The following is a 27,973-nucleotide window of genomic DNA, read 5'->3' as shown; positions in this document are numbered from 1 at the left end:
AGAAGCACTTAACAATTTTAGCTATTCAGTACATTTTTATTATCAGGTATGTGACAGTACATACTGTGATGTATGTTGGGGATGTAAAATGAGTAAGGCATGTTTATTACACTTGGGGAACTGAAGATACAAATTCAATTAGTGGGCTACAGCGTGTTTTTGTATCAGATCAACTAGCAGAACATAGAGCTGAAGGTCAGGGCAAGATTATAAAGAGCTTTCTATGCCAAGATAAGGAGTCTGAACTCCAATTTGTAGACAAAGAAAGGTAGATTTTAACCAGTCCAGTAACACAATCACCTTTGCTTTTGAAAAAAGTTAATGATGAAAGTACAAAAATGGACTGAGGAGGTTATAGTCATCCACTTGAGAAACAACAAGGTCTAATCCAAAAATTATGAACCATAGTGTTGCTAAACACTGGTGTGTCCTGGATAGTTGTTATATAAGTTATTCATTGATTAAGAATACTAAAAATGCCAGATTGCAGGTTATATGGCTCATTTCCTAAATTAGTAGTTTTTCATTTGTCTACTGGTTTGCACCCATTCTTTCTAATTGGGAGAACAGCTCTTACTTGACAACTGGAAAAGCCTTAGAACAGAGAGGCCCCCTATGCCATACCTCAGCGTAGAGGACCTGTTAGAACAGAATGCCTTGTTTACATTGCCTGCAGGATTTCCCATTGCCTGCAGGATTTCCCATTCCCAGAGACCCCAAAGATGAACCTGTTTAGGTGCTGAGAGATCCTATATTCATGAGTAGGCCAAAAAAAAAAAAAAAAAAAAATGTTGCATCCCATTTAAGGAAACCCTGTAACTTGAAAGATAGAGACTAAACTGATCAAACAGAGCAGATGGAACAGAATTAATGAAACAAGAGACAGCTTACAAAATAGAATCTCAAGGAGATGCAATAAGAGTATTAAAAAATCTTTTTAGGACTCTAAAGTAATTTACAGTTTTCAAAATTCAAAACAAGACCAAAAAGAAAACAATTCAAAAGAACAGATGAAGAGAGAAATGATGGACCAGATCTTACTGAACTGAATTAAAACCTGAAATTTAAGATTGAAAGGACACATAGAGTCTCAGACTAGATTGATGTAAAAAGACACACACACATATCCTGATAAAATCTCTTACTGATGAAAGAAAAAGACATAGGAGGTCGATGGGGAGGATCACTTGAGTCCAGGAGTTCAGGACCAGCCCGGGCAACACTGCGAGATCCTGTCTCTAAAAATTAAAAATTTAAAATTCAGCCAGATGGGCAGAGTGGTACACAGCTATAGTCCCAGCTACTCAGGAGGCTGAGGAGAGAGGAATTTCTAAGCTCAGGAGTTCGAGTCTGTGGTGTGCTTTGGTTGCACCATTGTACTCCAGACTGGGCAACACCAGTCTGTCTCTTAAAAAAAAAAAATGCTTTGGGAGGCCAAGGAAAGAGGATGGCTTGAGGCCAGGAGTTCGAGACCAGCCTGGGAAACATAACAAGACCCTACCGCTACAAAAAATAAATGAAAAATTAGCATGGTGGCCCGTGCCTGTAGCCTAACTGCTACTTAGGAAGCTGAGGCAGGAGGATCACTGGAGCCCAGGAGTTCAAGGTTACCTAAGCTATGATCATGCTACTGGACTCCAACCTGGATGACAGAGTGAGACCCTGTCTCAAAAAAATAATAATAATGAAATTCAATATTAAAAAGAACAAACCCAGACCTCTACAAACTCAAAACCTATTTCTTCTTTGTCTAACTATACTAGAAATCTATCCAAGAAGGGCCAGATAAACAAAGATCTTACTAAGTGTAATTTTACTTTTACTCATGTCTTAAATTCTACTTATTTGCACACATAAACCATTACAGGTTGTTTTCGGGGGGAAGGGAGATCTAACTTTTTTTATTGTTGATAGAACATAGACTTTTAGATTTCCTGAACTCTTTATTTTATAAATGTGATTAGTTTCATCATAACCCCGTGCTAATGTTTGAAAACCTAAAGTGTGACATTTTAATTCTATAGGCCTGTGGACTTTCTCCTCGAGACATTACCACTATTAAACTTCTCAATGAAACCAGAGACATGTTGGAAAGGTATGTATACTTCATGTAACAGGAAAAATATGCGTGTAAGTTGAATGTACTTGAGACCATTTTTTAGTTTTTCTTGAACAATATAGTCAGTATAATATGATATTAAAATTAAATTTTTGACTCTGTTCCCCAGCCTTTAGATAGGATTTCCTACTCAAACTGGAGGGAAGCAGGGATTTCTTAGGGTAACTCAGCTACTAACTCTACTATCTGAATTTATCGAGTTCCAGTCTTTTGTTTTTCTACAGTGGGAATGTCTACTTTTTTCTTATTCAGATTTCCACCACATCATTTCATGAAGCTCTGGAGAAGGTCATCGATGATCTTTTGCCATATCATTGTATAAATGAATGAATTATAATGCATCTGTAATGTTCATCTTACTTGACCTTTCTCTGATACTTGACGCTGCCTTTCTTGAAATTCTTTGCTCACATGACTTTCATGACAGTATAATCTGTATTTTTCTCCTACGTCTCAGATCATTTCTTAGATTTTTCTATCTCTGTCTTTCCTTTAAATATCCGTGTTTCCAACCTGGTGCAGTGACTCATGCCTGTAATCCCAGCACTTTGGTGGCCGAGGTGGGTAGATTGCTTGGGCCTGGGAGTTCAAGACCAGCCTGGGTAACATGGCAGAAACCCCATCGTAGATCAAAGAAAAATAATTAGCCAGGCATGGTGGTGCACACCTGTGGTCCCAGTTAACTCGGGAAGCTGAGGTAGAAGGATCACCTGAGCTCTGGCAGGTTGAGGCTATGGTGAGCCATGATTGTGCCAGAGAGTTCCAAGCCTGGGCAACAGAGTAAGATCCTGTCTCAAACAAAACAAAAAAAGCCATCAGTGTTTCCCAGGTATTTGTTCTTACTTCATTGGCAACTGCCTCCCAGGCAATGATTTATACTCCCATTACTTTACTATGCTAGCAGTTAAAGGCAAATGTATTGCCCTAGTCCTCCACCCTCAGGAGCTTGTTTGGATTGAAATTTCTACATTTCATAGATAGAAATAATTTGTTTATTCAGTTAATTCATTTATGTCATTGAATTATTCATTAACTATGTATTGGCTGTCTGTGGTATATTAGGTACTATTCTAAATGCTAGGTCTTCATCCCTATTGGAATTTGTATGTTAGTGGGAGAGAAAAATAATAAACTAATAAATTTGATATAATGTCAAGTATGTATAACTTTGTTGCTGAAACACAAAGCAGGTTAAGGGGTTAGAGAGTGACCAGGGATGCTGTTTGTATTAGGTTTGTCAGAAAAGGCCTCTTTGAGGAGATGCCATTTGAGCAGAGACCTGAATATACTGTGGAAGTTAACCTTATAACCCAGAAGAATACAGTTCAAGGCAGAAGAACAGTTGCAGTGATCCTAATGCTTGGCCTGTTCAAGGAATAGCAAGGAGGCCATTGTTGGCTGGAGCACAGTGAATGAGAAAAGCAATAGGGAAGTGAGATTGGAGACATAAATGGAAACTCCAGAGTATGTTGAACCTTGTAATCCATGATAAGAAATTTGTTTTTTGTTCTTAATGTATGGGAAGCCATTGGAGAATTTTAAGCAGCGCAATGACATCATCTGTGTTTATAAAAGACCTCATTTCTCTGTGGTAAGTTGACTATAAAGAGATAAGAATAGAAGGAGGGAACCAGTTTCAAGAGTTGAAGGATTCTAATCAAGAAACTGTTGTAGTTTGGACTGGATGGTAGCAGTGGTGGCAATAACAAGAGGCTAAATAATAGATTTATTTTTAAGATTGAACCACTAGTACTTGCGGAATTATTTGGTGTGGGTTATGAAAGAGGAGGCAAGGATGACTCCTAGGTATTGGGGCTGAGCATTTGAGGAAAATAGGAGTTGCCATTTACATTTTGGCAGTGTTAACCATATCCAAGTGGTTATATGCCTGTTGGCAATTGAATATGCAAGTCTGGAATTCAAGAGATAGTTTACAAATACAACATTGGGAGTTGCTGAGACCAGCTTGGTCGGGGAGACCCTAACCCAGCGGCGCTAGAGGAATTAAAGACACACACACAGAAATATAGAGGTGCCTGAAGTGGGAAATCAGGGATCTCACAGCCTTCAGAGCTGAGAGCCCTGAACAGAGATTTACCCACATATTTATTAAGAGCAAACCAGTCATTAGCATTGGTTCTATGGATATTAAATTAACTAAAAGTATCCCTTATGGGAAATGAAGGGATGGACCAAATTAAAGGAATAGGTTGGGCTAGTTAACTGCAGCAGGAACACGCCCTTAAGGCACAGATCGGTCATGCTGTTGTTTTGTGGCTTAAGAATCCCTTTAAGCGGTTTTCCGCCCGGGTTGTGCCAGGTGTTCCTTGCTGTCATTCCCATAAACCCACAACCTTCCAGCGCAGGTGTTAGGGCCGTTATGAACATGTTACAGTGCTGCAGAGATTTTGTTTATGGCCAGTCTTGGGGCCAGTTTATGGCCAGATTTCGGGGGGAGGGCTTGCTCCCAGCAGGGAGTAATCACTTTGCATATGGTATTCAAAGTAATGGGGCTAGGAACAGATAGAGACTAGAAGACAACTGAGTCATAGAGCACTCCAACATTTAGAGTTTGGGATGGGGGAAGAGCCAGCAAAGGAGACTGAGCAGGAGCTGCCAGCGAAAGAAAAGAAACACCAAAATAATGAGGTATTTTGGAAGACAATTGAAGAAATGTTTCAAGGAGACCGTGATTAATTGGGTCTAATGCTCCTGAAAGGCCAAAGGAGATAAAGACAGAGAAATAACATTAGATGGAGTTGTTGAGTGATCTTGTTGAGAAGTTTCAGAGGAGCAGTGGTGGAGATAAGCTAATTCAAAAGAATTAGAGTTTAGCAGAGACCAAGCACAGACAACTGTTTCAACATTTTACTTTGAGAGATTCCGAGAAATAGGACAGCATTTAAGGGGAATATGGGAGCCAGGAGATTTTGACTTTAACATTTTTTTATATACACCTTTCTACTAAACTCCATGAGATGACTAATTTTTGTCTGTTTAGTTCACCAATGTATGTTCAGCTCTTAGAACAGTGCCTTGCATGTAGTAGATGCTCAATAAGTATTTACTGAATTGATAGGAGAGGGAGAAATTGATGTAGGAAAGCAGGATAATTTTAAGAACAAAGAACTTCGAATAGGAGAAAGGAATGAGATTCAATACACAGTAAAATAGTTTAGGAGTCAGGTAGGGACGGCTGAGGATAGGTCAGATGCATGTAAGTGGGTAGATGGGTGGGACAAGTGTGTAGAAGTTCTCTTTACTTCTATTTTTATGTGTGTGAAATGGGAAGCAAGCTTACCTATTTCTCATTTCTTTCATTGGCCTAAATGAATTCAATTCAATAAGAAGAATAAAAATTAACATTTTTGAGTGCTTATGCAGTGTAATGCCCAGACCCGCAATGACCCAAAAGCAACCACCAGAGTCCAGGGACAAAGCCAAGCAGCAGGAATCGCTTTATTTCAAGTTCGAACTCGGATCTCTCCGGCCAGGTGTCAGATCCTAGGGAGAGACCCTGAGCTCAGTGCTCAGCTGTCTTTTATAGTCAGACACAAACAAGTTATAGCAAGTTACAGAGTCACTGGGGATTTTTACAATTGTAGGTTTACAATTGGCTGACATTTAAAGTTAAACATTAGTTAGTTGTTCATTGGTTCCCGCCCTTTGACCAAACTACAAACGGCCATTTGCCCTGCTAGGGACTTTCCAGATAACCTTGTTGTTCTAGGGGAGTTTCCTGACTTTTCTGACCTCTGATATTCAGTATTTTTCTACTCCTCATTTCCCCCTCTCTCTAGTACCTTGAGAGCCAATCTTGGGTCTTATATGTCTGACTCGGAAGTCTCGGTGAGTATAGGTTGGTACTGGGCTCTCAGGACCATAAGCTGGACAGTGTTGAGTCCTTCTTTTACAAAGTTTGTTAATCTGTTTATTATACATGGTCCTATAGTGAGTAAGAGAAGCATACTTATGAATGGTCCTATGAGGGGCACTAGAAGGGAGTACATGAAGGAATTCCACCAGCTGTTGGCAGCAGAGGTGAATTGTTGTTTCTGCAATTCTAGGCTGAGTTTATGTAGCTGTTGAACTCGCGTTTCTACGAGTCCAGATTCATTTATGTAGAAACAACAATCTTCTCTGAGGAAGAGACAGGTCCCTCCTTTTTCGGCCATTAACAGGTCTAGTGCATGGCGGTTTTTTAAAGTAACTTGGGCAAGGGAGGTCAATTGTCTCTGTAATGAGGCAAGGGATTCGGCGGAAGCTTCCATAGCTATGGAGAATTGATGAGAGAGTTTTGCAGTGCTGATAAGGGAGTGGCCTAAAGCTCCCCCAGCTAGTCCTGCAGCAACTAAGGACGTGGTGAGTGAGACTCCGGCTACTAGCGGGAGGAATATAGCTCGTTTTGGTCTAGGGAAAGGGGCGGAGTCCCACCTGGAAAATTCTGCAGGGGTGCGCAAGGCTAATTGGCGGACTAGCGTGACAGGGAGACACAGTAGGGTTATAGTGGCCTGAGTGGAAAGGTTCTTATATAGGGTCCCATTGCACCAGAAGAAAGAACTGGGAGGGGCAAAGAGGGTTGAGTTGGGAGTGGAAGTTGTATTACAGAGGGTAGTGCCGGCATTTGAATAACAAAAGGAAACTTGTGTCTGTCCAGGGTTTAGGAACAAGGGGACGTCAGGGATCGGGGGTGGTAGGTGGCTATTGTTAGGGTTTAGGCTGAGAGAAGCGTTAGATGGGCCTGGAAGTGGAACTGCGGTTAACGGCGGTCGCCCTAGAGCCGCGCAGAAGAAGCATGCAGAGAGATTGCCTAGGCCAGTGGCGTTTGCGATTTCTAACCCTTCTCTTAATTGGGATAACCAGGAAAAGGGGCGGGTAGGAGTTAAAGTTGAAAGCTGGACATTTAATTCCCTTTCCTGGTTCTGTATAGCCACGTGTAGGGTGGTCTGGATCTGAACAAGGGAACGCCAGAGAAAGAGACGGCTACTAGGCCAGGTAGTTCCTGAAGTCAAGTACACAGCCCCTTTTGTTCTGTCTGAGCATAATTGGTCCAGTTCTCAGTCAGGAAGAAACGCCAAGCGAAAGGGGATGTTGCCGGGTTCGCCTGGGTCTCCCCACAAGGGATCCATAAGAGTAGAAGAGTTATAAAGGAGGTAGGTGTCATAGTTACAGTTTAGGTTGCTGACGGCGTAGAACAAGTTTTAGAGGGTTTTCTTTGGTCCGGTCAACTGTCCAGGTTGCTGCCTCTCCCGTCGAGGATGTAACAAGGTCCAAGAGCGGGTCTATAGGCTTGGCGTGGGTGTGATGAATCCAGGCAGTGATGCCTTCCACTTTGAGGGCCGTAGGCGTAGTCAGGATCACCTGGAATGGTCCTTTCCACCGGGGTTCTAGGGTTTCTTGTCAGTGGCGCTTGATGAGGACCCAGTCTCCCGGTTAGTATTGATGTGGAATGGGTGGAGGCCCAGCTTCATATAGTTCTTTTAGCTTGGGCCAGACTTCTTCATGAACTTTCTGTAGGGCTTGTAAGGAAAACAAAAGTTCAAGACCATTATCTGTGTCAGCTTTGAGGAGATTGTCTTTAAGGTTAGGGAGGATAGGGGTTGGTTTGCCATACATTATTTCATAAGGGGTAAGTCCTAGTTTATAAGGAGACTTATGTGCCTGGAACAGAGCGTAGGGGAGGAGGACTACCCAGTTAGCGCCAGTCTCCATGGTCAATTTAGTTAGGGTCTCTTTTAATGTTCTATTCATTCTTTCTACCTGACCTGAGCTTTGGGGTCGATAAGCACAATGTAGTTTCCAATTAGCCCCAAGGATGGAAGCCAGTCCCTGACTTACCTTTGCGGTGAAGGCCGGCCCATTATCCAACCCTATCATGACTGGAAAGCCGTACCTGGGCAGGATTTCTTCTAGGATCTTTTTGGCCACAGTCTGTGCAGTTTCTTTCTTTGTCGGAAAAGCTTCTGCCCATCCTGAGAATGTATCTATAAAAACTAGTAAATATTTGTATCCATATTTTCCTGGCTTTATTTCAGTAAAGTCAATTTCCCAATATATACCAGGTCTATCTCCCCTCTGTCTTTTTCCCGTGGTCTGGGTCCCGTGACTGGCGTTATTGAGTTGACATACTACACAGTTTTTAACCGTGGTGTCTACTTTCTCAGGGGCGTTTTTAATTTTTAGTCCAGCATGTTGAATCAAATCTAACATCCGCCGCGGGCCCAGATGAGTGCTTCGGTGGACTTGTGCTATTACTCGCTGCCCCAACCTGTCCGGAAGAATGGTATTGTTGTTAGAATCTTTCCACCACTGATTACTGACCTGTGTTCCGGGGAGTTTACTTATCCACTGGAGGTCTTCTTCTGAGTATTCTGGGTGAAAGGGCAATTCTCTGGGCTGGGGATCAGGCAGCTGGAGGGCCAGCAGCTGAGGAGTGGTTTTAGCCACGTCTTTTGCAGTCTGATCAGCCAGGTTGTTTCCTCGAGTGACTGGGTTAGTGGCTTTTTGATGTCCCGGACAGTGGACGATAGCCAGCTTTTTGGGTTCCCAAAGGGCAGCCAGAAGATTTAAGATTTCTTCTTTATTTTTAATGTCTTTTCCTTCAGCTGTGAGAAGCCCCCTCTCTCTGTATATAGCCCCATGTATGTGGGCAGTGGCAAATGCATACCGGCTGTCAGTATATACTGTCAGTTTACGGTCTTTGCCTAGTTTCAGGGCTTGTGCCAAGGCTATTAACTCAGCTTTTTGAGCCGATGTTCCTGGAGGTAAAGGCTCAGCCCAAACTATCTCAGTCTCTGAGGTTACCGCCGCCTCCGCATACCTCTGTCCTTGGTGAACGAAGCTGCTTCCGTCAGTGAACCAGGTGAGGTCTGCATCTGGTAGCGGTCGGTCCTGGAGGTCTTCTCTGACTCCATGTACCTGGGCTAGTATTTCAGCGCAGTTGTGGAGCAGCTTACTTAAGTCTGGGTCTGGCAGCAATGATGCTGGGTTTAGGGTTGTCGGGGCTTAAATGTTATTCTGAGGGGGTTTAGCAACAGCCCTTGATAATGGGTAAGCCGAGCATTGCTGAGCCATCGGTCAGGGGGTTGTCGGAGGATGCCTTCGACAGCATGAGGGGTGGTGACTTGTAATTCTTGGCCCATGGCCAGTTTGTTAGCGTCTTTGACCATCAGGGCCATTGCAGCAATCATCCGGAGGCAAGGAGGCCATCCTGCAGCTACCGGGTCCAGTCTCTTTGAGAGGTATGCAACCGGTCTGCACTAGGGACCTAAATTTTGAGTTAATACTGCTTTCGCTATGCCCCGGCTTTCGTCCACGTATAAGTGGAAAGGCTTAGAGACATCCGGAAGAACCAGCGTGGGGGCCGAGAGCAGAGCAGTTTTGATTTGCTGGAAAGCTTGCTCAGCCTCTTCAGTCCAATTGAAGGGCTGCTGCTCTTTGGTAGCCTGATAGAGGGGTTTTGCCAGTTCAGCAAAGCCAGGTATCCAGAGTCTGCAGAACCCTGCAGATCCCAGGAACTCTCTTACCTGTCGTGTTGACTGCAGTCTGGGGATCTGTAGGACAGTTTCTTTTCGAGCATTTGTTAGCCAGCGCTGTCCCCCTCTAAGTAGATACCCCAAGTAGGTTACCTCTGGCCTGCAGATCTGGGCCTTTTTAGCTGAGGCTCGATAACCCAGGTTTCCCAAGGTTTTCAGGAGGTCTTTGGTTCCTTGGATGCAGGCCTCTGGGGACGTTGCCACTATTAAGAGATCAACATACTGCAAGAGAGTTATACTGGGGTGTTGACGTCAGTACTCACCCAAGTCTTCGTGGAGGGCTTCATCAAACAGAGTTGGGGAGTTTTTGAATCCTTGTGGCAGTCTGGTCCACGTCAGTTGGCCACTTATGCCTCTCTCAGAGTCTGTCCACTCAAAGGCAAAAATTTCCTGGCTTTTAGAGGCTAAAGGCAGGCTAAAAAAAGCATCTTTTAGGTCTAGAACAGTATACCATTGATTTTCAGGACTCAAGGTATTCAGGAGGGTGTATGGATTTGGCACCGTCCGGTGTATGTCCATTACCCTTTTATTGACTTCTCTTAAGTCTTGTACCGGCCTATTTTCTTTACTGTTGGGTTTTTGTATTGGTAGCAGCGGAGTGTTCCATGGTGAGTGGCAGGGGCGTAGGACTCCATGATCTAGGAGTCGGCGGATGTGTGGTATAATTCCCTCTTTGGCTTCCAGGGCCATTGGGTATTGGCGCACGTGAACAGGGTCCATCCCAGGCTTAAGCTCAACAAAAATGGCGGGACGGTGCTTTGCTAGCCCTAGCCCTCCTGTTTCTGCCCAAGCCTCCGGGAAGTTCTGGAGCCAGGAGTCTATATTTTGGTTAGGAGGCGTTAACTCCTGGTGAAGCCGGTACTCATCCTCTAGAGTTGCGGTAAGAACAGATAGTGGCCTGTTTTGAGAGTCAGTCACTTTGGGCCCTTCTGGTTGAAAATGGATTTGTGCCCCCATTTTTGTCAACAGATCTCTCCCCAACAGGGGACAAGGGCTGTCAGGGATGACCAGGACGCTATGGGACACCTTCCCGGTTCCCAAGTTTACTGCTCTCTGGGTTGTCCATGGATATTTCTTGGTTCCTGTGGTCCCTTGAACCCAGGAGGAGTTGGAAGATAACTTTCCATAGGGCTTGACTAAGACCGAATGTTGTGCCCCGTTATCGACCAGGAACTTGACCGGGGACCCCTCCACTTGTAAAGTTACCCTAGGTTCGGGGAGGGGATCCGAACCCCGTCTCCCCTAGTCTGTATCTTGGGTAACTAGTATTGGCATAGATTTGGGCTGCCATTGTCCTTGGCCTGGCTGGCACTGTTTCTTTTTGGGGCAGTCTTTTATCCAGTGACCAGTTTCTTTACAGTATGCACATTGGTCTTTACTCAGATTGCACCTAGGGGCACGCGTGGATTGGGTGCTTCCTGGCGGTGGTTGTTCTTTTTGGATGACCGCCACCAGGACTTTGGTCATTTTCTCAGTGGCCCTAATTTGTCTTTCCTCTGGAGCATCTCTGTTGTTGTAAACTCTCTGTGCTATGCAAAGGAGGTCCTGGACCTGTTTTCCCTCCAAATCTTCTAATTTTTGTAGCTTTTCTTTAATATCTGGGGCCGCCTGGTTGACAAAGGACATAACGACTGCTGCCTGATTTTCAGGTGCCTCTGGATCTATAGGCGTATACTGTCTAAAGGCTTCCATTAGTCTTTCTAGATAAACAGCGGGGCTTTCTGTCTTTCCCTGTAAAACAGAATATACCTTAGCCAAATTAGTGGGCTTGCGAGCTGCAGCCCGGAGACCCGCCATTAGAGTCTGGTGATAAACGAGTAGCTTTCCCCTACCTTCTGCTGTATTGTAGTCCCACGTTGGCCTGGTCAAGGGAAATGCTGCATTAATGAGGTCGGGGTTTGCAGTCGGTTGACCGTCATCTCCAGGAACCAACTTTCTAGCCTCTACCTGGATTCTCTCCCGTTCCTCCGTTGTGAACAGAATGCGGAGGAGCTGTTGGCAGTCATCCCAGGTGGGCTGATGAGTGAACATGACACTGTCTAGAAGGGCTGTTAAATCCTTGGGGTTATCAGAGAACCGGGCATTCTGAGTTTTCCAGTTGTACAGGTCACTGGTAGAGAATGGCCAATACTGGAGTCTAGGGTTGCCTGTGTCATCGGGGGGTCCTATTTCCCTTAAGGGGAGTGCTACAGTGGAATCAGGAAGTCGCGGAGTTGCCTCACGCTGGACACGCCCGCGCGTTCGTCCCGCCGGCCCTCCTGAGCCATGGTCACTTTCAGTTTCCCCTGGCGCCGCTGCCGCTTCTCGGCCCTCATGGCTTCCTGGGAGTGCGGCTGGTTGGGCTTGGGCCTGGGGTCCAGGAGGGGGATGATAAGGTGGGGGTTCCAAGGATACGGGGTCCTGGCTGTCAGGCAATACAAGGGGCAAGGGGGCAGTTGGAGTTTTTGGTCTTTTGGTGGTCCCAGTTGGTTGCGCGACTAGGGTTTTACAGGGTTCAGAAGTCAGCAGAAAGGGAGCTAGCCACGGGGGCAGATTTTCCACCAGATCTTGCCAGACCAAAATGTAGGGGATCTGATCTGGGTGTCCCGACCGACCTGGCAGGAAAACCCTTGATTTTACCTGGAGAATAATGGGGAGGCAAAAAGTTCCCTCGGCTGGCCAGCCTACGCCGAAGGTGGGCCACTCAGAGCGGCAGAGGGTTATTAATTTTCCCTTTTTAAGTTCTATACTGAGATCATGTCCCCTTGCTCTCACATCTTTAAAATTATTGACAAGGAGAGAAAGTGGTGTGGTCTGGGAGTTGCCCATTCCGAGGAAGTCCTGTTGATAGACGATGGGTGGTGAGGGATATTAGTGCCTGGTACAGGACTGGCTCCGAAGCTCCTGTAAATCAAGGTAAATTAGTAAGGGGCGTGCAACAGATAACTTCCAACAACCAAGATATATTGATCGCTAGCGCGTCTTCTCGGGCTTAGGACCCGACCAGAAGCAGATGGGCCACAGAATACAGAGCCCCAGATGAGTACCGGAGGACGTCTCCCACCAGCCTCCACTGACTGTCCTATAGCGCATCCGCCAGGACTAGATCAGTCTCATATACAGACCCCGCGGGATTATTCAGAGGCAGACAGACAACATATAAACAGAGCCGGCTTACTCACTTTTGCGATGACCCGTTGGCCTGGGGTCTGGTGGGCTTAGGGGTAATCCCGGACGAGCCCCCAAGATGTAATGCCGAGACCCGCGATGACCCAAAAGCAACCACCAGAGTCCAGGGACAAAGCCAAGCAGCAGGGATCGCTTTATTTCGAGTTCGAACTCGGATCTCTCCGGCCAGGCATCAGATCCTAGGGAGAGACCCTGAGCTCAGTGCTCAGCCATCTTTTATAGTCAGACACAAACAAGTTACAGCAAGTTACAGAGTCACTGGGGATTTTTACAGTTGTAGGTTTACAATTGGCTGACATTTAAAGTTAAACATTAGTCAGTTGTTCATTGGTTCCCGCCCTTTGACCAAACCACAAACGGCCGTTTGCCCTGCTAGGGACTATCCAGATAACCTTGTTGTTCTAGCATTAAGGGGTGTTTCCTGACTTTTCTGACCTCTGATATTCAGTATTTTTCTACTCCTCAGCAGCAAGCTCTGTTCTATACTGCTTTACCTATCTTAACTCACTTAAACCTTACAGTAACCCTAGGAGGTAGGTACTATGATGATCTTTTCTTCAGTTTCCATTTCTTCAGCTTCCATCCCCTTAATCATTTTTCTTCTTGGAACCTTACCATATTACCTTTAAAAGAACAAAGTTCAGCCCAAATTACCATGCATCCCAGCAATTCCACTCCTAGGTATCCACCCAAAAGAATGAAAACATCTCTAGACAAAAACGTGTTAAGAAATTTCATAACACCATTACTCACAATAGCCAAAAATTAGAAACAATTCGTATTTCTGTTAACTGACGAAAGTATAAAATGTGATGTATTCATACAGTGGAACCCTATGTAGCAAAAAGGGGAACAAGCCATTGATACATGCTACAGTATAGAAGAACCTTCAAAACATTATGCTAAGTGAAAGAAGCCAGGCGCGAAAGACCACATGTGTATGACTGTTTCTATGAAATGTCCAGAAAACTGTATAGACCAAAAGTAGATTAATGGTTACCTGGAGTTAAGAGTGAGATGAGGATTGGCTGGAAATGGCCCTAATGGGTGACAAAAATGTTCGAAAATTGAATTGTAACGATAGTTGCACAATTATGCAAATTTACTAAAAATCATTGACTTGTGCATTTAAAATGGGTAAATTTTATGCCCTGTAAGTCCTACTTCAATAAAGCCGTTAAAATGCTTTTAAAAAGAGAGATGACTAAGGAAAAAAGATAGAAAGATACACACATACACATGCACACTCTAGTCAAGAAACTTGAACGTAACTAGATATTTTCTAGCTTTCATAGCATCTTTATATATTATTCTTTATATTAAAGAGTTTTATGAGGAACTAAGAGCATATAATTAAAATCAAAAAGCCCTGGTCTCATATTCAAGCTCCCCAATTTACTTATCACATGCCTTTAGTCAAGTTTCATCTTCCCTCAAGTATCAGTTCCTCATCTGTACATGATAATAATATTTTCTCTCTCACTGAAATACCATGCTAGAGGATGTGAAGCCAACCAATCTATGACTATAAGGAAATTTAAGAGTTCCCTCAAAATTAGTAGTACTAGTATTGATATTTTTTAAAAAATTCATTGTACAAAGTGCTGACTAGTATAAAAAAAGGAAGTGGATGAATATTCTCATTATGTTGTGCTAAATAAGCTCATTTTTAAATACTTTTTAAAGGTTGACTTCTTGATATATTTTTACAGTATTAGATTATGACTAAAAACGTTGGTGGCTTTCAAAGGTAACCACATTATTATTGAATTTGTTTTCTTCTTCCATTCAGAATCTAAAAAGTAACTTGTACTTCTATTTTGTATAGCCCAGATTTTAGTACAGTTTTGAATACCTGTTTAAACCGAGGTTTTAGTAGACTTCTAGACAATATGGCTGAGTTCTTTCGACCTACTGAACAGGACCTGCAACATGGTAACTCTATGAATAGGTAAGATGATGTATAAAAATGTTATACTAATGAATGCTCTAAAAAAAATGGTGCTTTGCCTGTCTTTTTGTTCCAGATAACAACAAACCTAGTAAATTCGAGTGCCTCATTTTTTAACAAATTAAAAGCAGAAGCTCCTTCTTGGTTTCAGTATTAAAACTTACAGTCTTCCAAAAACTTTGCCACTATATTGAAGTACTTAAGTTGTGAAATTACCTTTCTATAAGTTGAATTCCAATTATTGTTTTTTTTTAACTCTTTAGAATACAAAACTCACAATGTATTTTAATTTTAATGCATTCTCTAATGTTATTCCATTACTGCAGGCCATTTTGGTCTGCATAATTCAATACTTTGGTCCTTATAATAACCGGGCATTGTTGGTGTAGATTCTCATTTGATGAATTAGCTCCTATAGTTCTACAAATACTTAAATATATTCATTCCAGTCCTTATTATAGAATTAGGAACATTTAGTTAGTGCAATTGTTAGTGATTTTAATCATAACTATTACTAAATCATGGACTTCTGTATGCCAGAAGGTATCTTACGGTTTTTTTATCTTTATTATCCCAACACAAGTATCTTTGGTCTCATATTAGAATTTACACTCTTTAAGGATTTCTATTTTGCCATTTTTTATATCAAACTCAGAATATAACGGGTACTAAATTAGTGTTGACTGACTGTAAACTCATTCATTAAAATTTGAGACACATCCTTTGAAGTAGCTTTAAATTTTTTTTTTTTTAATTGGGGACACAGTAATTGATAGGCAATATGTATGTGCAATATCCAATTTAATTCTTTTTTTTTTTTTTTTTTTTTTTTTTTTGAGACGGAGTCTCGCTCTGTCACCCAGGCTGGAGTGCAGTGGCCGGATCTCAGCTCACTGCAAGCTCCGCCTCCCGGATTTACGCCATTCTCCTGCCTCAGCCTCCGGAGTAGCTGGGACTACAGGCGCCCGCCACCTCGCCCGGCTAGATTTTTGTATTTTTTTAGTAGAGACGGGGTTTCACCGTGTTAGCCAGGATGGTCTCGATCTCCTGACCTCGTGATCCGCCCGTCTCGGCCTCCCAAAGTGCTGGGATTACAGGCTTGAGCCACCGCGCCCGGCCTCCAATTTAATTCTTAAATGCATGGGCCAGAAGTTATTTACCCGATTCTCTGAGACCCTTCTTTATTGTACAGAAAAGATTAATTTGACGTTGACAGTAAGCATTTGGAATGCTTACCGACATAAAGTTTGTTTTCTGAAGTAATTTAAATATCAATCTAAAGTCTTAAAAAAATGTTTAAGTTATACAAAAATAAATGTCGGCTCAAGAGCAGTCCTATATACTGTATAAATCAAGGTGCTCCAATTAATAAAATTTCACTATAACCTGTATATAGCAAGATATTCGTTATTTTGCAAGTGGTGATACATAATTATAATAGTTATTTTAACATAAGCACATACGTGATTTTGTACACTGAAGAATTGTAAAAATTATACTACAACCACATCAGCCATGATAGTGTTTGTTTTCTGAACTATAGAATTCATTATCTACACTTTCATATACAACCTACATGTGCTACCTTGAATTGGAGTTTTATTCCTCAATTACATTTTAAGCCTCCTCTCAAAAGTCAAAGACTATCTTGTGCCATTTCTTATTTCTTTACTCATACAAGGCACTCAGTAGATATTTTCTATATAAGTTTTTCTATTTCATTTCAATAATCAACTTCATGCTCCATGATTGAACGCTAGAAACATTTCCATCAAGCCTATTGCCATCATTGTTTAATATGTTGTGAAAGTCTAGCCATCATAGTAAGTAAAGAAACAACAAATGGCTAAGGCCTGTAATCCCAGCACCTTGGGAGGCTGAGATGGGCGGGTTTCACTAGCCCAGGAGTTCAAGACCATCCTGGGAAACATAGGGAGAGACCCTATCTCTACAAAAAATATAAAAATTAGCTGGGCGTGTGGCACATGCCTGTGGTCCCAGCTAATTGGAAGGCTGAAGTGGGAGAATCACCTGAGCCCGGGAAGTCAAGGCTGCAATGAGTCGTGATGGTGCTGCTGCACTTCAGCCTGGAAGAACCCCCCGCCAAAAAAAAAGACAGAAGTAAGGTGTTTAATTATTGGCAAAGACACAAAGTACATTATTTATGTGTATTATGATAATAAGCCAGACCTCTGAAGAGAATTAACTGAAAAATGAAGTAAACTAATAAAAGCTTTGATGTTTTTATATGTATGTATATAAAAATATGCAACATATATGTATTATATGTATTACATATGCATATAATATAATGGATATTTAAAAGCCAAAAGTGCAAATGAAATCCAGAGGTATATTACAATAATAATGGCAGCTAATACTTTTTCCATGCGCTAGTTTGATGATAGGTATTTTTCAGAATGTATCTCATTGAATTCTTACAATAATCCTAGGAAATACATGCTAGTATTCTTCATTTTCCAGGTGAGGAGACTAAGACACAGAAAAATTAAATAACTTCAGGTCAAGTGGTAAAGTCAGGTGTTCAATAATGTCTATCTGAGATAGATTTTTAATTTTTCTCCAAATTTTTAATTATTCTCCAACACTCTGATTAATTAGGGTTTAAGAATGTAAGGAGGGTTAAAACTAGAAAAGCTATTTTGGTAATCCATAACATTAATAAGCTAATAAGATAAAAAACATTATCTTCAGTGTTGCTGAAAAGACATTCAATAAAACAACATTTATTATGAATAAAACCTCTTACTAGAAATAAAAAATACATTTTTATGTAATAAAATAATATTTGAGTCAGGTGTGATAGCTCACATCTGTAATCCCGATGCTTTTGGAGGCCAAGGCAGGAAGATTGCTTGAGGCTAGGAGTTCAAGACCAGCCTGTGGAACATAGCGAGACCCCTGTCTCTACAAAAATTTTAAAAACCATCAAGAGGATTGCTTGAGCCCCGGAGTTCAAGGCCACAGTGAGCTATGATCTTGCCACTGTACTCCAGTCTGAGTGACAGAACAAGACCCTGTCTCTTAAAAGTAAAAAATAAAAAAGAGTATTTGAAATCAAAAGCTAATATACTTAATAGTAAAACTAGAATGATTTCCATTAAGTTCAAAAACAGTATAAAGATGGTCACTATTGACAGATTATTCAGCATCATTCTATTATTCTATCTAATGGAGTAAGGCTAGGAGAAGACCAATGTTGAGATCCAATTAAGGAAAACAACTGATTTTTTTCTATACTTGTATCTTGAAAATAGGTAACTTTCACTGTTGGATAGTGAAAAAAGAAGGAAAGTAGACAATTTACTGAGTGTTCTTACCATTTTAATAAACTGTTAGTTGACTGTTGGTTTTCTAAGTTAAACTCATGCTATCTTTAAAAATGATATCAACTTTGAAAAGGGAGAAGAAAATGCTATTGTTACATGAAGGTGACAGACTTTATACTTAGAAACCCAAGAGAATCAACTAAAAAGTATAAAATTAGCCTTCCAAAATTAATCTATAAATATAATCAAAATATTATCAAAATTCTATTGGAGATTAGAGGATGGTTGATTTTTTTCATCTTAAACCTGCCAAGTGATAATAAAGGTAATCTGGAGGAATAATGGAGTGAGAATGTTTAAGCAATTACTGGAAAAGAAGAGCAATTAATATGCTTTTCCTGTATAATATATAATATAAGGTATAATTATTAATGTTACTCATAAAATAATAGGTAAGTCAGTGAAATAGAATATAAAATCCAGAAGTAGCCCTAAAATATGTAGGATGTTAGTAATGATTGTGGGCAAAATATACGTTGGTAACACAAATAACAATTAGTCATTTTATAATGACTAATAAAATTCAGGAGGTTTAAACCTTTATACTAAGTAAAATCAAATGAACTGATCGAAAACAGGTGAATCTTTATGTGACCTCAAGACGGAGAAGGTATTTCTCAGAATGAAACTAAAGAACTTTATATAAAATAAGGATAGGTTTGACTGTGTAATTTTTAAAACTTATAGATCAAACAAGCTTTTATAAGCTTTTAATCAATATTAAATGCAAATAATATATAGGAGGAAATGTTTGCTCTCTCTGTGTGTATATATATACACATATATATATATAAAATACATGAGTGTAATGACGTTATATACAGAACCTTTGCACATCAATTAAGGGAGCAAACACCTAAGGAAAGACAAATTTTCTTTCTTAGAAAATGTGCATCAAAGGCACAGATAATTCACAAAAGAGCAGATGGAAATGGCCAATTTGTTAATCTAAGATGTATTGAACACATGCTATGAATCAGGCACAGTATTAAGTTTCTGTTCCCATGGATCTTACAGTCTAGTTGGGGAAATAGTAAATATAATCGTATAAACTATGAGAAGTGTTATAAAGGAGAAGAACACTGAATATATAATAGAAAATTTTAAACAAAAGTGGACAGTCAAGCAGTTTTCCTGAGGAAATAATTTGAACTGAGAACTAAGATTGGAAGCGATTAAATATGACCCTAGACAGCAGTGGGGCAGTTGACATTGTGGGCAGAAGCCACACGGCAACGATTTTGAAGCCACCTAAGTATGCTTTAAGACCTGTAAAGAGGCTGGCGTGGTAGCTGAACACATAGAACTAGAAAAAGAGTGGTGTCAGACAAAGCTGGAAAACATAGCACATACAGATATGGCTGTCATCTGAGAACACTGGAAGGCCGCTGGAGAGTTTTGAGCAGGAAAGTGATGTAATGGAATTTACGTTATATGATTTCTTTGACTGTTTGTGGAGAAGGAATTGGGGAAACAGGGATTGGGGCAAGACACAGCAGTGGATGAGTGAAGACTTACTAGTCAATTCAACAAGTATGTATTGGATGTCTGCTGTACACAAGACCCTTTACTATGTGTTGGGACAATACAGTGCATAAGATAGACCTGGTATGTAACCTCATGGAGCTTCCATGATAGTGAGGGGGAGACAGAGCAATCAAGTAATCAAAATCATGATAGATTTTGAGAAATGCTACAAAGGTACCATGAAAAAAATAATGCCTGCTTCCCTCAGGAATACATAAATCTTCCCACATCCTTTATTCTTTTTTAAGCATTGCCTCAAATCTCAGCATAGCACACTGGTTGTACACCCTAGCTTCGGCACTTGCATGATATTTAACAGGAAATTTCTAGTGCAGCCCTAGGTTGAAATGTATGAGATATCATATTTAATAAGACTAAATATACAAGCCCAACACAAAAATGAGTCTTGTTGTTTAAGTCATTATATCACATACCTACAGTGATACATACATGTATTCATTTATGCATCCAACAAATGTTGTGCTCTAACAAGTTAAAAAGTTGTTGCTGTAGTCCGGGCAAGAGATAATGCTCAGCTTGGAATCTGTTTGGCAATGGGAAGAATTCTTGGCACTTCTTTATTTGGATATAGGCAAGAGAAAGAAGTGAAAAGGATTTTCAAAAGATTTTAAGATCATTAAAAGATTTCTTTTGAGAAATCTTTAGAATATCTGATTGGATATAGACAAGAGAAAGAAGTGCCAGGGATAATGCCCATATTTTCTGCTTCTAGAGCCTGATAGATAATGGTGTGGTTCACTGGAGTAAGGGGGAAATACGCAACATTGTTAGTAATTAACAGAAATGCATATTTAACCTATAAGATATCATTTTCACCTATCAGATGTAGAAAGATTAAAGAAAAGGATAATGTTGGATGTTGAAAGAAGGCATAATGGAGCAGATACAGTCATACCCTTTGACCCAGTGATTTCATGTTTATACAAAAAGTTATTTAGATTAAGAAAATGTAGGCAAAAACTGAAATGCCCAACTCTAGGGAGCTCATGATATAAATTGTCACAGCTAGAGGACAGATTACTGTATAGTCATTAAAAAACAATCAAACACTTTAGAACTTTTAATAAGATGGAAAATACTCATAACAATAAAAATGCAAAAACAGTATGCTTAGGAGGTTAGACGTTTTTGGTAGACACAACAAAACAAAGACGTGTAAAAAAAAGCCAGAAGAAATTGGTCGTGATGTCAATTAGAGTTGTTATTTCTAAGCGATAGAATTGTGGGGTTTTTTTCCTTTTTAATAGATTTCCAAAAATATTCTTCAATGGCTATGTATTACTTTTATAATTAAGATGTTAAAGTCCTATGAGGTCATTTCAGAAAATAATCATAACTGTGATGATTTTTCAGTCTTTCCAGTGTCAGCCTGCCTTTAGCTAAGATAATTCCAATAGTAAACGGACAGATCCATTCAGTTTGCAGTGAAACGCCTAGTCATTTTGTTCAGGTAAGGAGAAAGCTTGGGAGTGTTATTAAAAGCAAATTGTATTCATGGTAGTGGTCATGTGTGTCTAAGATAAACTTAAATTCTCTGCTGAGATGTTTTTTTCAAAAAAACACAGAACTTGGAACTACATGTAGAGTGTGGTAGAGTGTCCCATGAGAGTAATAATGGATCATAGCAAATGTGTAAGTTTGGAGTATCTTTCTCCGTGTTGTCGTCCAACACTGTGGGACTACATTTTAGATCAGGTGTATTATAGTGGTCAGTTGAATTTATATAGCATGAATGTTTTGCATTAAGTTGTGCTAATAAGAAGATTGAGCCTTGAGGCAGATCAAGGATCCCATTCTACACATTTTGAGGAAAACTAAAAAAATTTTTGGAGAAGTCAGTCATTTTAGTGATTAATAAAATGTAACTGTTAATAGTGCATCAATAATATGCTCACTAAAAGTTCCATAAACAGTGGGTCATTTAAATGTTTCATCAGACAACCTGTAACTCCATCTTCTTTCTTCATTTCCATTTGGAATGCATTGAGTAATTCAGTAATTCATTGAGTCAGACAGATATTATAAACAAAATAACTGAATTTCTAAGTCATGTGCAAACTTGAAAACTGTGTTATAAGTTAAAAAATTGTTTGCAATACCAATTGCAAACTGCTTCAGTAATGTACAATGAGAAGAGACCCTGTGGCCTAAGAATAAAGCTGATGTTGTCTTAGTGTAACTTGTCTCAGATAATGTAGTATCCTCTCTGTAGACTTTTTACTCTTGAGAATGTGGAGAGCACTGAGACTAAGAGTTTGTTTCCTCCTTTCACTGTGGTGTCATCAGCCTGTCCTTCACATGCACATTTTCCTGCAGTGGACTCTTCAGTCTTCTGTTCTCTTTCTCACCCATAAGAGCTGGACACTCATATTGCAGAAGAAATAGTGAATAAGACTGATCTCATTTTACTGAATTTTAAGCTTCACATCTATATCAATATGAGAAAAAAAAGGTCATAAATTGGGGCATTTAAACCTTACCTTTTGTCCTCTTCTGTAGAAGTCCCTGACTTGGCCAGTAGGCTGTTCATTTTGACAGATGAGTGGAAATGACAACCAAGCATAAAGCATCATCAGCCTTAATGCTTAAATTTTATGCAGTGCACTTTAATTAAAATTGATATAATTGATAATAAAAACAAATGTTTCAGTATAGTAAAAACACCATTGATACTAATGTTTAGTAAAGTTTTTTAGTGTAACTGGATGTATATTAAATGTATATACTAGACCATTGATTGACAAGGCTATAACAATTATAATTTAGTTTTTTAGACTATAATTTATGAATTAAAATACCAAGTGGTCTTCTTAACGTATGCTCTACTATTTCCACTTATCTTTTTGTAAAGCCTTTCTTTGCCTTGATTAGAATGTTAATTTACATAAAATTAATCCTTTCAAATTACTGCTATTACTTCAACTACAATGGTGTGTAGGAGAGCCTATTGCGGGAATGCTGTAGAACAGGGATTGGCAAACTGTACAGGGCCAGATAGTACATACTTTATGCAACATACATTCTCTACAGAAACTATTCATATCTGCTCTAGCAGTGTGAAAGCAGTCAGAAACATACATGAACAAAAGAGTGTGGCTGTTTCAACAAAACTTTATATACAAAAACAGGCAGCAGTGGATTTGGCCCACAGGCTGTACTTTGCTGACCCCTATGGTAGAAGATACTAGGATGGTAGTTGGTAAAGGTAGGGAGAATCAGAAAACAATCGAGAGAGGTATTTTTTCAAATTATTTTCAAATAGCTTTCAGATAACATAAGCAGGAGATAAATTATTTCAGATTGCTTTCAGATTAATGTGAGGAAAGAGCTTTTATAATGTGAACCAACCCTGTGATACATAATTTTTATCTCAGACTACTGAAAACATCCTGGAAGGTGCATCAGGATACAGTATTTGAACAGATTGAAGTCTTTATTATAAAGCTGATATAAGCTAACTATGACCTATGAGCCAAATCCAGCCAAGCACCAGCTTTTGTAAGTTTTGTTGGGTGACAGCATGCCCATTGGTTTATGTGTTGTTTATGGCTGCTTTTGCACTACAATGGTAGTGTTTCTCAGACTTGTCCATATACCTCACATACAGTGTACCCAGATATACCACAGTCCTCCAGTGTTTAAATCATTTTTAGTGTATAAATTAAAAACTCGATAAGATCCTTAAGATTAGAGTTTTTTCATAACTCTAAACCAAAGCACTTTTATTATCAAGTATAATCTAAATTATGAAAAACAAGCAGATTGTTCTATAATATGGCTGATGGCTACTGTTAATAATTTGTTGTGCCAAAGTGAATGTGGACCTGTCTGCTACTGTTCATGCTGTTGAGCATTCAGCCTGCATTTTCTAAAGCTGACTTACTATTATTATTTTTTTTTTTTATCTACTGTAACTATTCTGAAAGCTTCATTTGTATCATGTGTTTTACATGATTTGGCCTTCATTTGAAAGATTTTCTGCCTCTGTTCTTTTCTCATTAGCACAAGACAGTTAAAGTAATGTTACTTAAAGCCAATAAGAGCATAAATATAAACATGCCCTAAAATCAGGAATCAGGAACAATAGTAGGTTATGTGTTTTATCTTTTTTTTTTTTTTTTTTTGAGACGGAGTCTCACTTTGCCGCCCAGGCTGGAGTGCGGTGGCCGGATCTCAGCTCACTGCAAGCTCCGCCTCCTGGGTTTACCCCATTCTCCTGCCTCAGCCTCCCGAGTAGCTGGGACTACAGGCACCCGCCACGTCGCCCGGCTATTTTTTTGCATTTTTTAGTAGAGATGAGGTTTCACCGTGTTAGCCAGGATGGTCTCGATCTCCTGACCTCGTGATCCGCCCGTCTCGGCCTCCCAAAGTGCTGGGATTACAGGCTTGAGCCACCGCACCCGGCCTTATCTTCTTAATAATCAAGAGCGTGCTTGAGTTTTCTTTACATTTTCATAGAAATCGAAACACAAAATTTCCCCTCAAATTCTTGGGCCCCTGAAAGCATGTCTGTAAATTCTGGTTTAAGAAACATTGATCTAAACCTGTTTCATTGAACACCTAGACTGAATACTTGAAACTAAATAACATCAAATTCTCTGATGAGATAATTTAACCATGAATTGATTGAGATTAGGACATGTCTGAACCTCACTTGGATTTTCCGATACTTAAGAAACAGAGATCACTAGGGCCAGGTTTCCTTCACATTTCAGAGGCTCTCAACCTTTTCTGTCATGGACCCTTTCACAGGCTGGTGAAGCCTATGGACCCCTTCTCAGAACAATATGTGTAAGTGCATACAGTAAAATACATAATTAAAGAAACCAATTATATATAGTTTTCAAAATTTCTTTTAAAATTAAGTTTATGATATAGCAGTATTGCTTCTTTATTCATGCATTAAATACCAAGATATAATGAGAGTTCTGATAATTTCCACAACTGTCATATGACATGAAAATGCCTGTGATTTCTATTGAAGACAAAGTCATACAACCTGCTAATATCATCACAGTTTGTTGCCTACATTCATAATTGAAAGAGATACCAGATTTTGGTTAGAAGTTAATAAAAATGAAGATGTAGTTTTTTCTTATCTTTACATTCGCAAATCCCTTGGGGTGTTAAGAACCCTTACACTATAGTGTGTATGTGGTTCATGTATGTGTGTATATGTAAAATATGCACTTGCTACCTATATTCATACTGTATGTTAGATGTTCTAGAAAGTAATATGCCCTTAACCATGTTATGTCAGCTTCCAGCAAAAGTAACTTTACTCCTATAGTTATTTATTCAACAGATAGTTATCTAGCACTTGACATACACAAAAATTCATTTGAAGACTATTTGGGGTTTTTGTCCCTCAAAGTCACACTTGAACGCTTATGATACCATCATCCCTCATATAAGAACCTAAATAATAACTATCTTCTAGAATTTATTACAAGAAAAACTACTCATTTTCTTAAATGGTTTGCCTCTTGGCCTTTACCACAAAACTTAGAACTGAATTCATCGCTTAATTGCAGAAATTAATTCAAATTTTGTATACTTTTTGCAAACTATAATGTTACATTATCATCTTTGCTAGGATCTGTTGACAATGGAGCAAGTGAAAGACTTTGCTGCTAATGTGTATGAAGCTTTTAGTACCCCTCAGCAACTGGAGAAATAATTTTTCCTTCAAGAAAATCTACAGTGGGGATTCATTTACTTTTTGAAATACACTGGGTAAATCACCTATACTTAGAGTAACAGTTTGTTATCAAAATGTCTGATAAAATATATTCTTAATAAAAGTCTTCATTTCATAATGAAATCAATTTATTTGGCATCTTAATATATTTTTTTAGATTCATCAACAGACCAGTTTTTGTGGGCACATATATGTACACATGTGCAAATATCAGAATTGTTAATGATTTGTTACATATGGACATTCGTTCCAAACTGACTAAAAATCAATGTAGATATTTTATATACATATATGAATATGAAATTCAGTGTACTTTGCCATATTAATACTAAGGAAAAAATCTGTTGGAGATGTAGGTCTAGGAATGTGTGAAGTTTGGGAAAATATGCTATTTAATTATAATGTTACCTAGACTGCTGTAAACAGAAGTGAATCTGACTTTTCTCCAGCTACCCTTCCAAATAATAAATTATTTGTCTCAAATATACCTTGATGGAGGACTTTTTTATTCTTATGGAAGTAGTAAATTTCAACAACTATGATGAACTATTTTTCCTTTGCTATTTCTTCACTATATTTTTTAAGGTTTTATTAGCAAGCCTAAGAAAGTTACATATTGATTTAGAGGCTAAAATTGTGTTGATGCTGTTTACTCACCTAATTACATAGTTTTAATCCTTTGTATGTACTTATATAATTTTAAAAACTTACTTTGTATTGATTTTGAATACAGTGAAAATCTTACTGCAATAAACTATTTTAGTAAAATATTGTTTTGTTGAGTTAATATTTTTCAGCTATTAATTTACTTATCCCATAGCATTTTTGTTACTATTTCGGAAGAGAGAGCATGCTAGTTTAAGTTTCATTTTAATTGGTCGTGTACTTGGTGCTTTTTTGTTGTTGTTAACTTGTTCATTTAGTAAAAAGCAAATAGCTTTACTTTCTGGAAAAGAAATAATTCATTGTCTCTAGTAATACATCTGTAATTCTTCATTTAGAAGGGTAATTAGGGCAAAAGTAAATCATTATGTATCATTAGTATGTTGACATATATTTTCAGTAACATTGTTTTATGTTCCTCCAACATAACATGTAGCTGAACAGTAGAAGGTAGAAAATAAATGAATGACGTCTCTTCTAAGGCCAGCTAGGCCTGGAGCTGACTGCTAGGGAGTTTGTGTCTAGAATGTTTTTAAAAACAGGTAGCAGAGCCATAGCCCTCAACATAGACCTCTGAGCCCACTGGCATTGTCTCTGAGCAGAAGATGGCTGTGCCACTCACATATGCTAATCTTGGCAAATCTGCCAAGCATGTCTTCACCAAGGGATATGGATTTGGCTTAATAAAATCTGATTTGAAAACAAAATCTGAGAATGGATTGGAATTTACAAGCTCAGGCTCAGCCAACACTTAGACCACCAAAGTGACAGGCAGTCTGGAAACCACGTACAGATAGAGCGAATATGGCCTGACATTTACAAGGAAATGGAACACTGACAACACTCTAGGCACCGAGATTACTATGGGAGATCAGTTAACATGTGGACTGAAGCTGACCCTCCATTCATCCTTCTCCCCTAACACTGGGGGGAAAATGCTAAAATCAAGACAGGATGCAAGCGGGAGGACATTAACCTGGGCTGCGACGTGGATTTGGACGTTGCTGGGCCTTCAGTCCGAGGCGCTCTAAGTGCTGGGTTATGAGGGTTGGCTGGACGGCTACCAGGTGAATTTTGAGACCACAAAGTCCTGAGTGACCCAGAGCAACTTTGCGGTTGGCCACAATACTGAATTCTAGCTTCACACTAATGTGAATGACAGGACAGTTTGGCAGGTCCAATTACCAGAAGGTGAGCAAGAAGTTGGAGACTGCTGTCAGTTTCTCTGGGACAGCAGGAAACAGTAACACTCACTTCGGAATAGCAGCCAAGTATCAGATCGACCCTAAAGCCCACTTCTCCACTAAAGTGAACAACTCCAGCCTGATAGGTTTAGGATACACTCAAAGCCTAAAGCCAGGTATCAAACTGACACTGTCAGCTCCCCTGGGTGGCAAGAACATCTATGCTGGTGGCCACAACTTGGTCTAGGACTGGAATTTCAGGCATAAATGAATGCTGTAGAATTGTTTAAATCATTTTGCAGCATAGCTGCCTTCAGAATTTAGTGTATATTTTAATGTATGGGTTGCAAGTATTGCTAAATGTCATGTTGGACCTCCAGGTTAAAGATGATTCAGCTTTAAGATGTTACCCTTTCAGAGGTACAGAAGAAACCCAGTTCCAAAAAGGTCCTTTCAGTGGTAGATTTGGGGAACTTGGTGGCCCCTGTAGAGATGCCAGGTTTCTTTTTTATCTAGAAATGGCTGCAAGTGGAAGCTGATAATATATAGGCACCTTGTACATTCATATTGAGTAAATGAATGAAATTGGGATTTCCTGAGAATTGAACCTGGTTTCCTAACCATAATTGATGAGAGGCTCGTTGCGTGATGGTGTGTACAAACTTACCTGAAAAGGACCTTTTTAAGACGTCTTCATGACTTGTTCCCATCCCAGTTCTTCATTACCTCTTTTACACAAAAAGATCTACAGGTG

The 27,973-nt window shown here is 39.8% G+C and overlaps 1 protein-coding gene and 1 pseudogene across 3 annotated transcripts in view; both read left to right on the top strand.

Moving 5' to 3' along the window:
- PEX3 (peroxisomal biogenesis factor 3) overlaps nucleotides 1–26,144 on the top strand; it is a 46,339-nt gene extending 20,195 nt beyond the window's left edge. Inside the window, exons 9-12 of one of the 2 annotated variants that reach the window (XM_033235210.1) lie at nucleotides 2,025–2,095; nucleotides 14,651–14,773; nucleotides 21,025–21,121; nucleotides 25,268–26,144. In XM_033235210.1, the coding sequence (XP_033091101.1) occupies nucleotides 2,025–2,095; nucleotides 14,651–14,773; nucleotides 21,025–21,121; nucleotides 25,268–25,351 (375 nt within the window). In that variant the 3' untranslated portion in view covers nucleotides 25,352–26,144. Of the gene's footprint in view, nucleotides 1–2,024; nucleotides 2,096–2,371; nucleotides 2,717–14,650; nucleotides 14,774–21,024; nucleotides 21,122–25,267 lie in introns of those variants that run through there. The other variant, XM_033235211.1, reaches the window with a different exon arrangement.
- Nucleotides 26,145–26,611: 467 nt separating this feature from the next.
- On the top strand, nucleotides 26,612–27,807 carry LOC117097342 (annotated as a pseudogene). Its single transcript, XR_004442927.1, has one exon. The product of XR_004442927.1 is annotated as a voltage-dependent anion-selective channel protein 1-like (transcript).
- Nucleotides 27,808–27,973: the final 166 nt, after the last annotated feature.

This window comes from Trachypithecus francoisi, unplaced genomic scaffold (genome assembly GCF_009764315.1).
Source record: "Trachypithecus francoisi isolate TF-2019V2 unplaced genomic scaffold, Tfra_2.0 Lachesis_group15, whole genome shotgun sequence".
Classification (NCBI taxonomy): domain Eukaryota; kingdom Metazoa; phylum Chordata; class Mammalia; order Primates; family Cercopithecidae; genus Trachypithecus; species Trachypithecus francoisi.
Note: the sequence above shows the minus strand (reverse complement) of the source record. Positions and strands in the feature narration are given on the sequence as shown.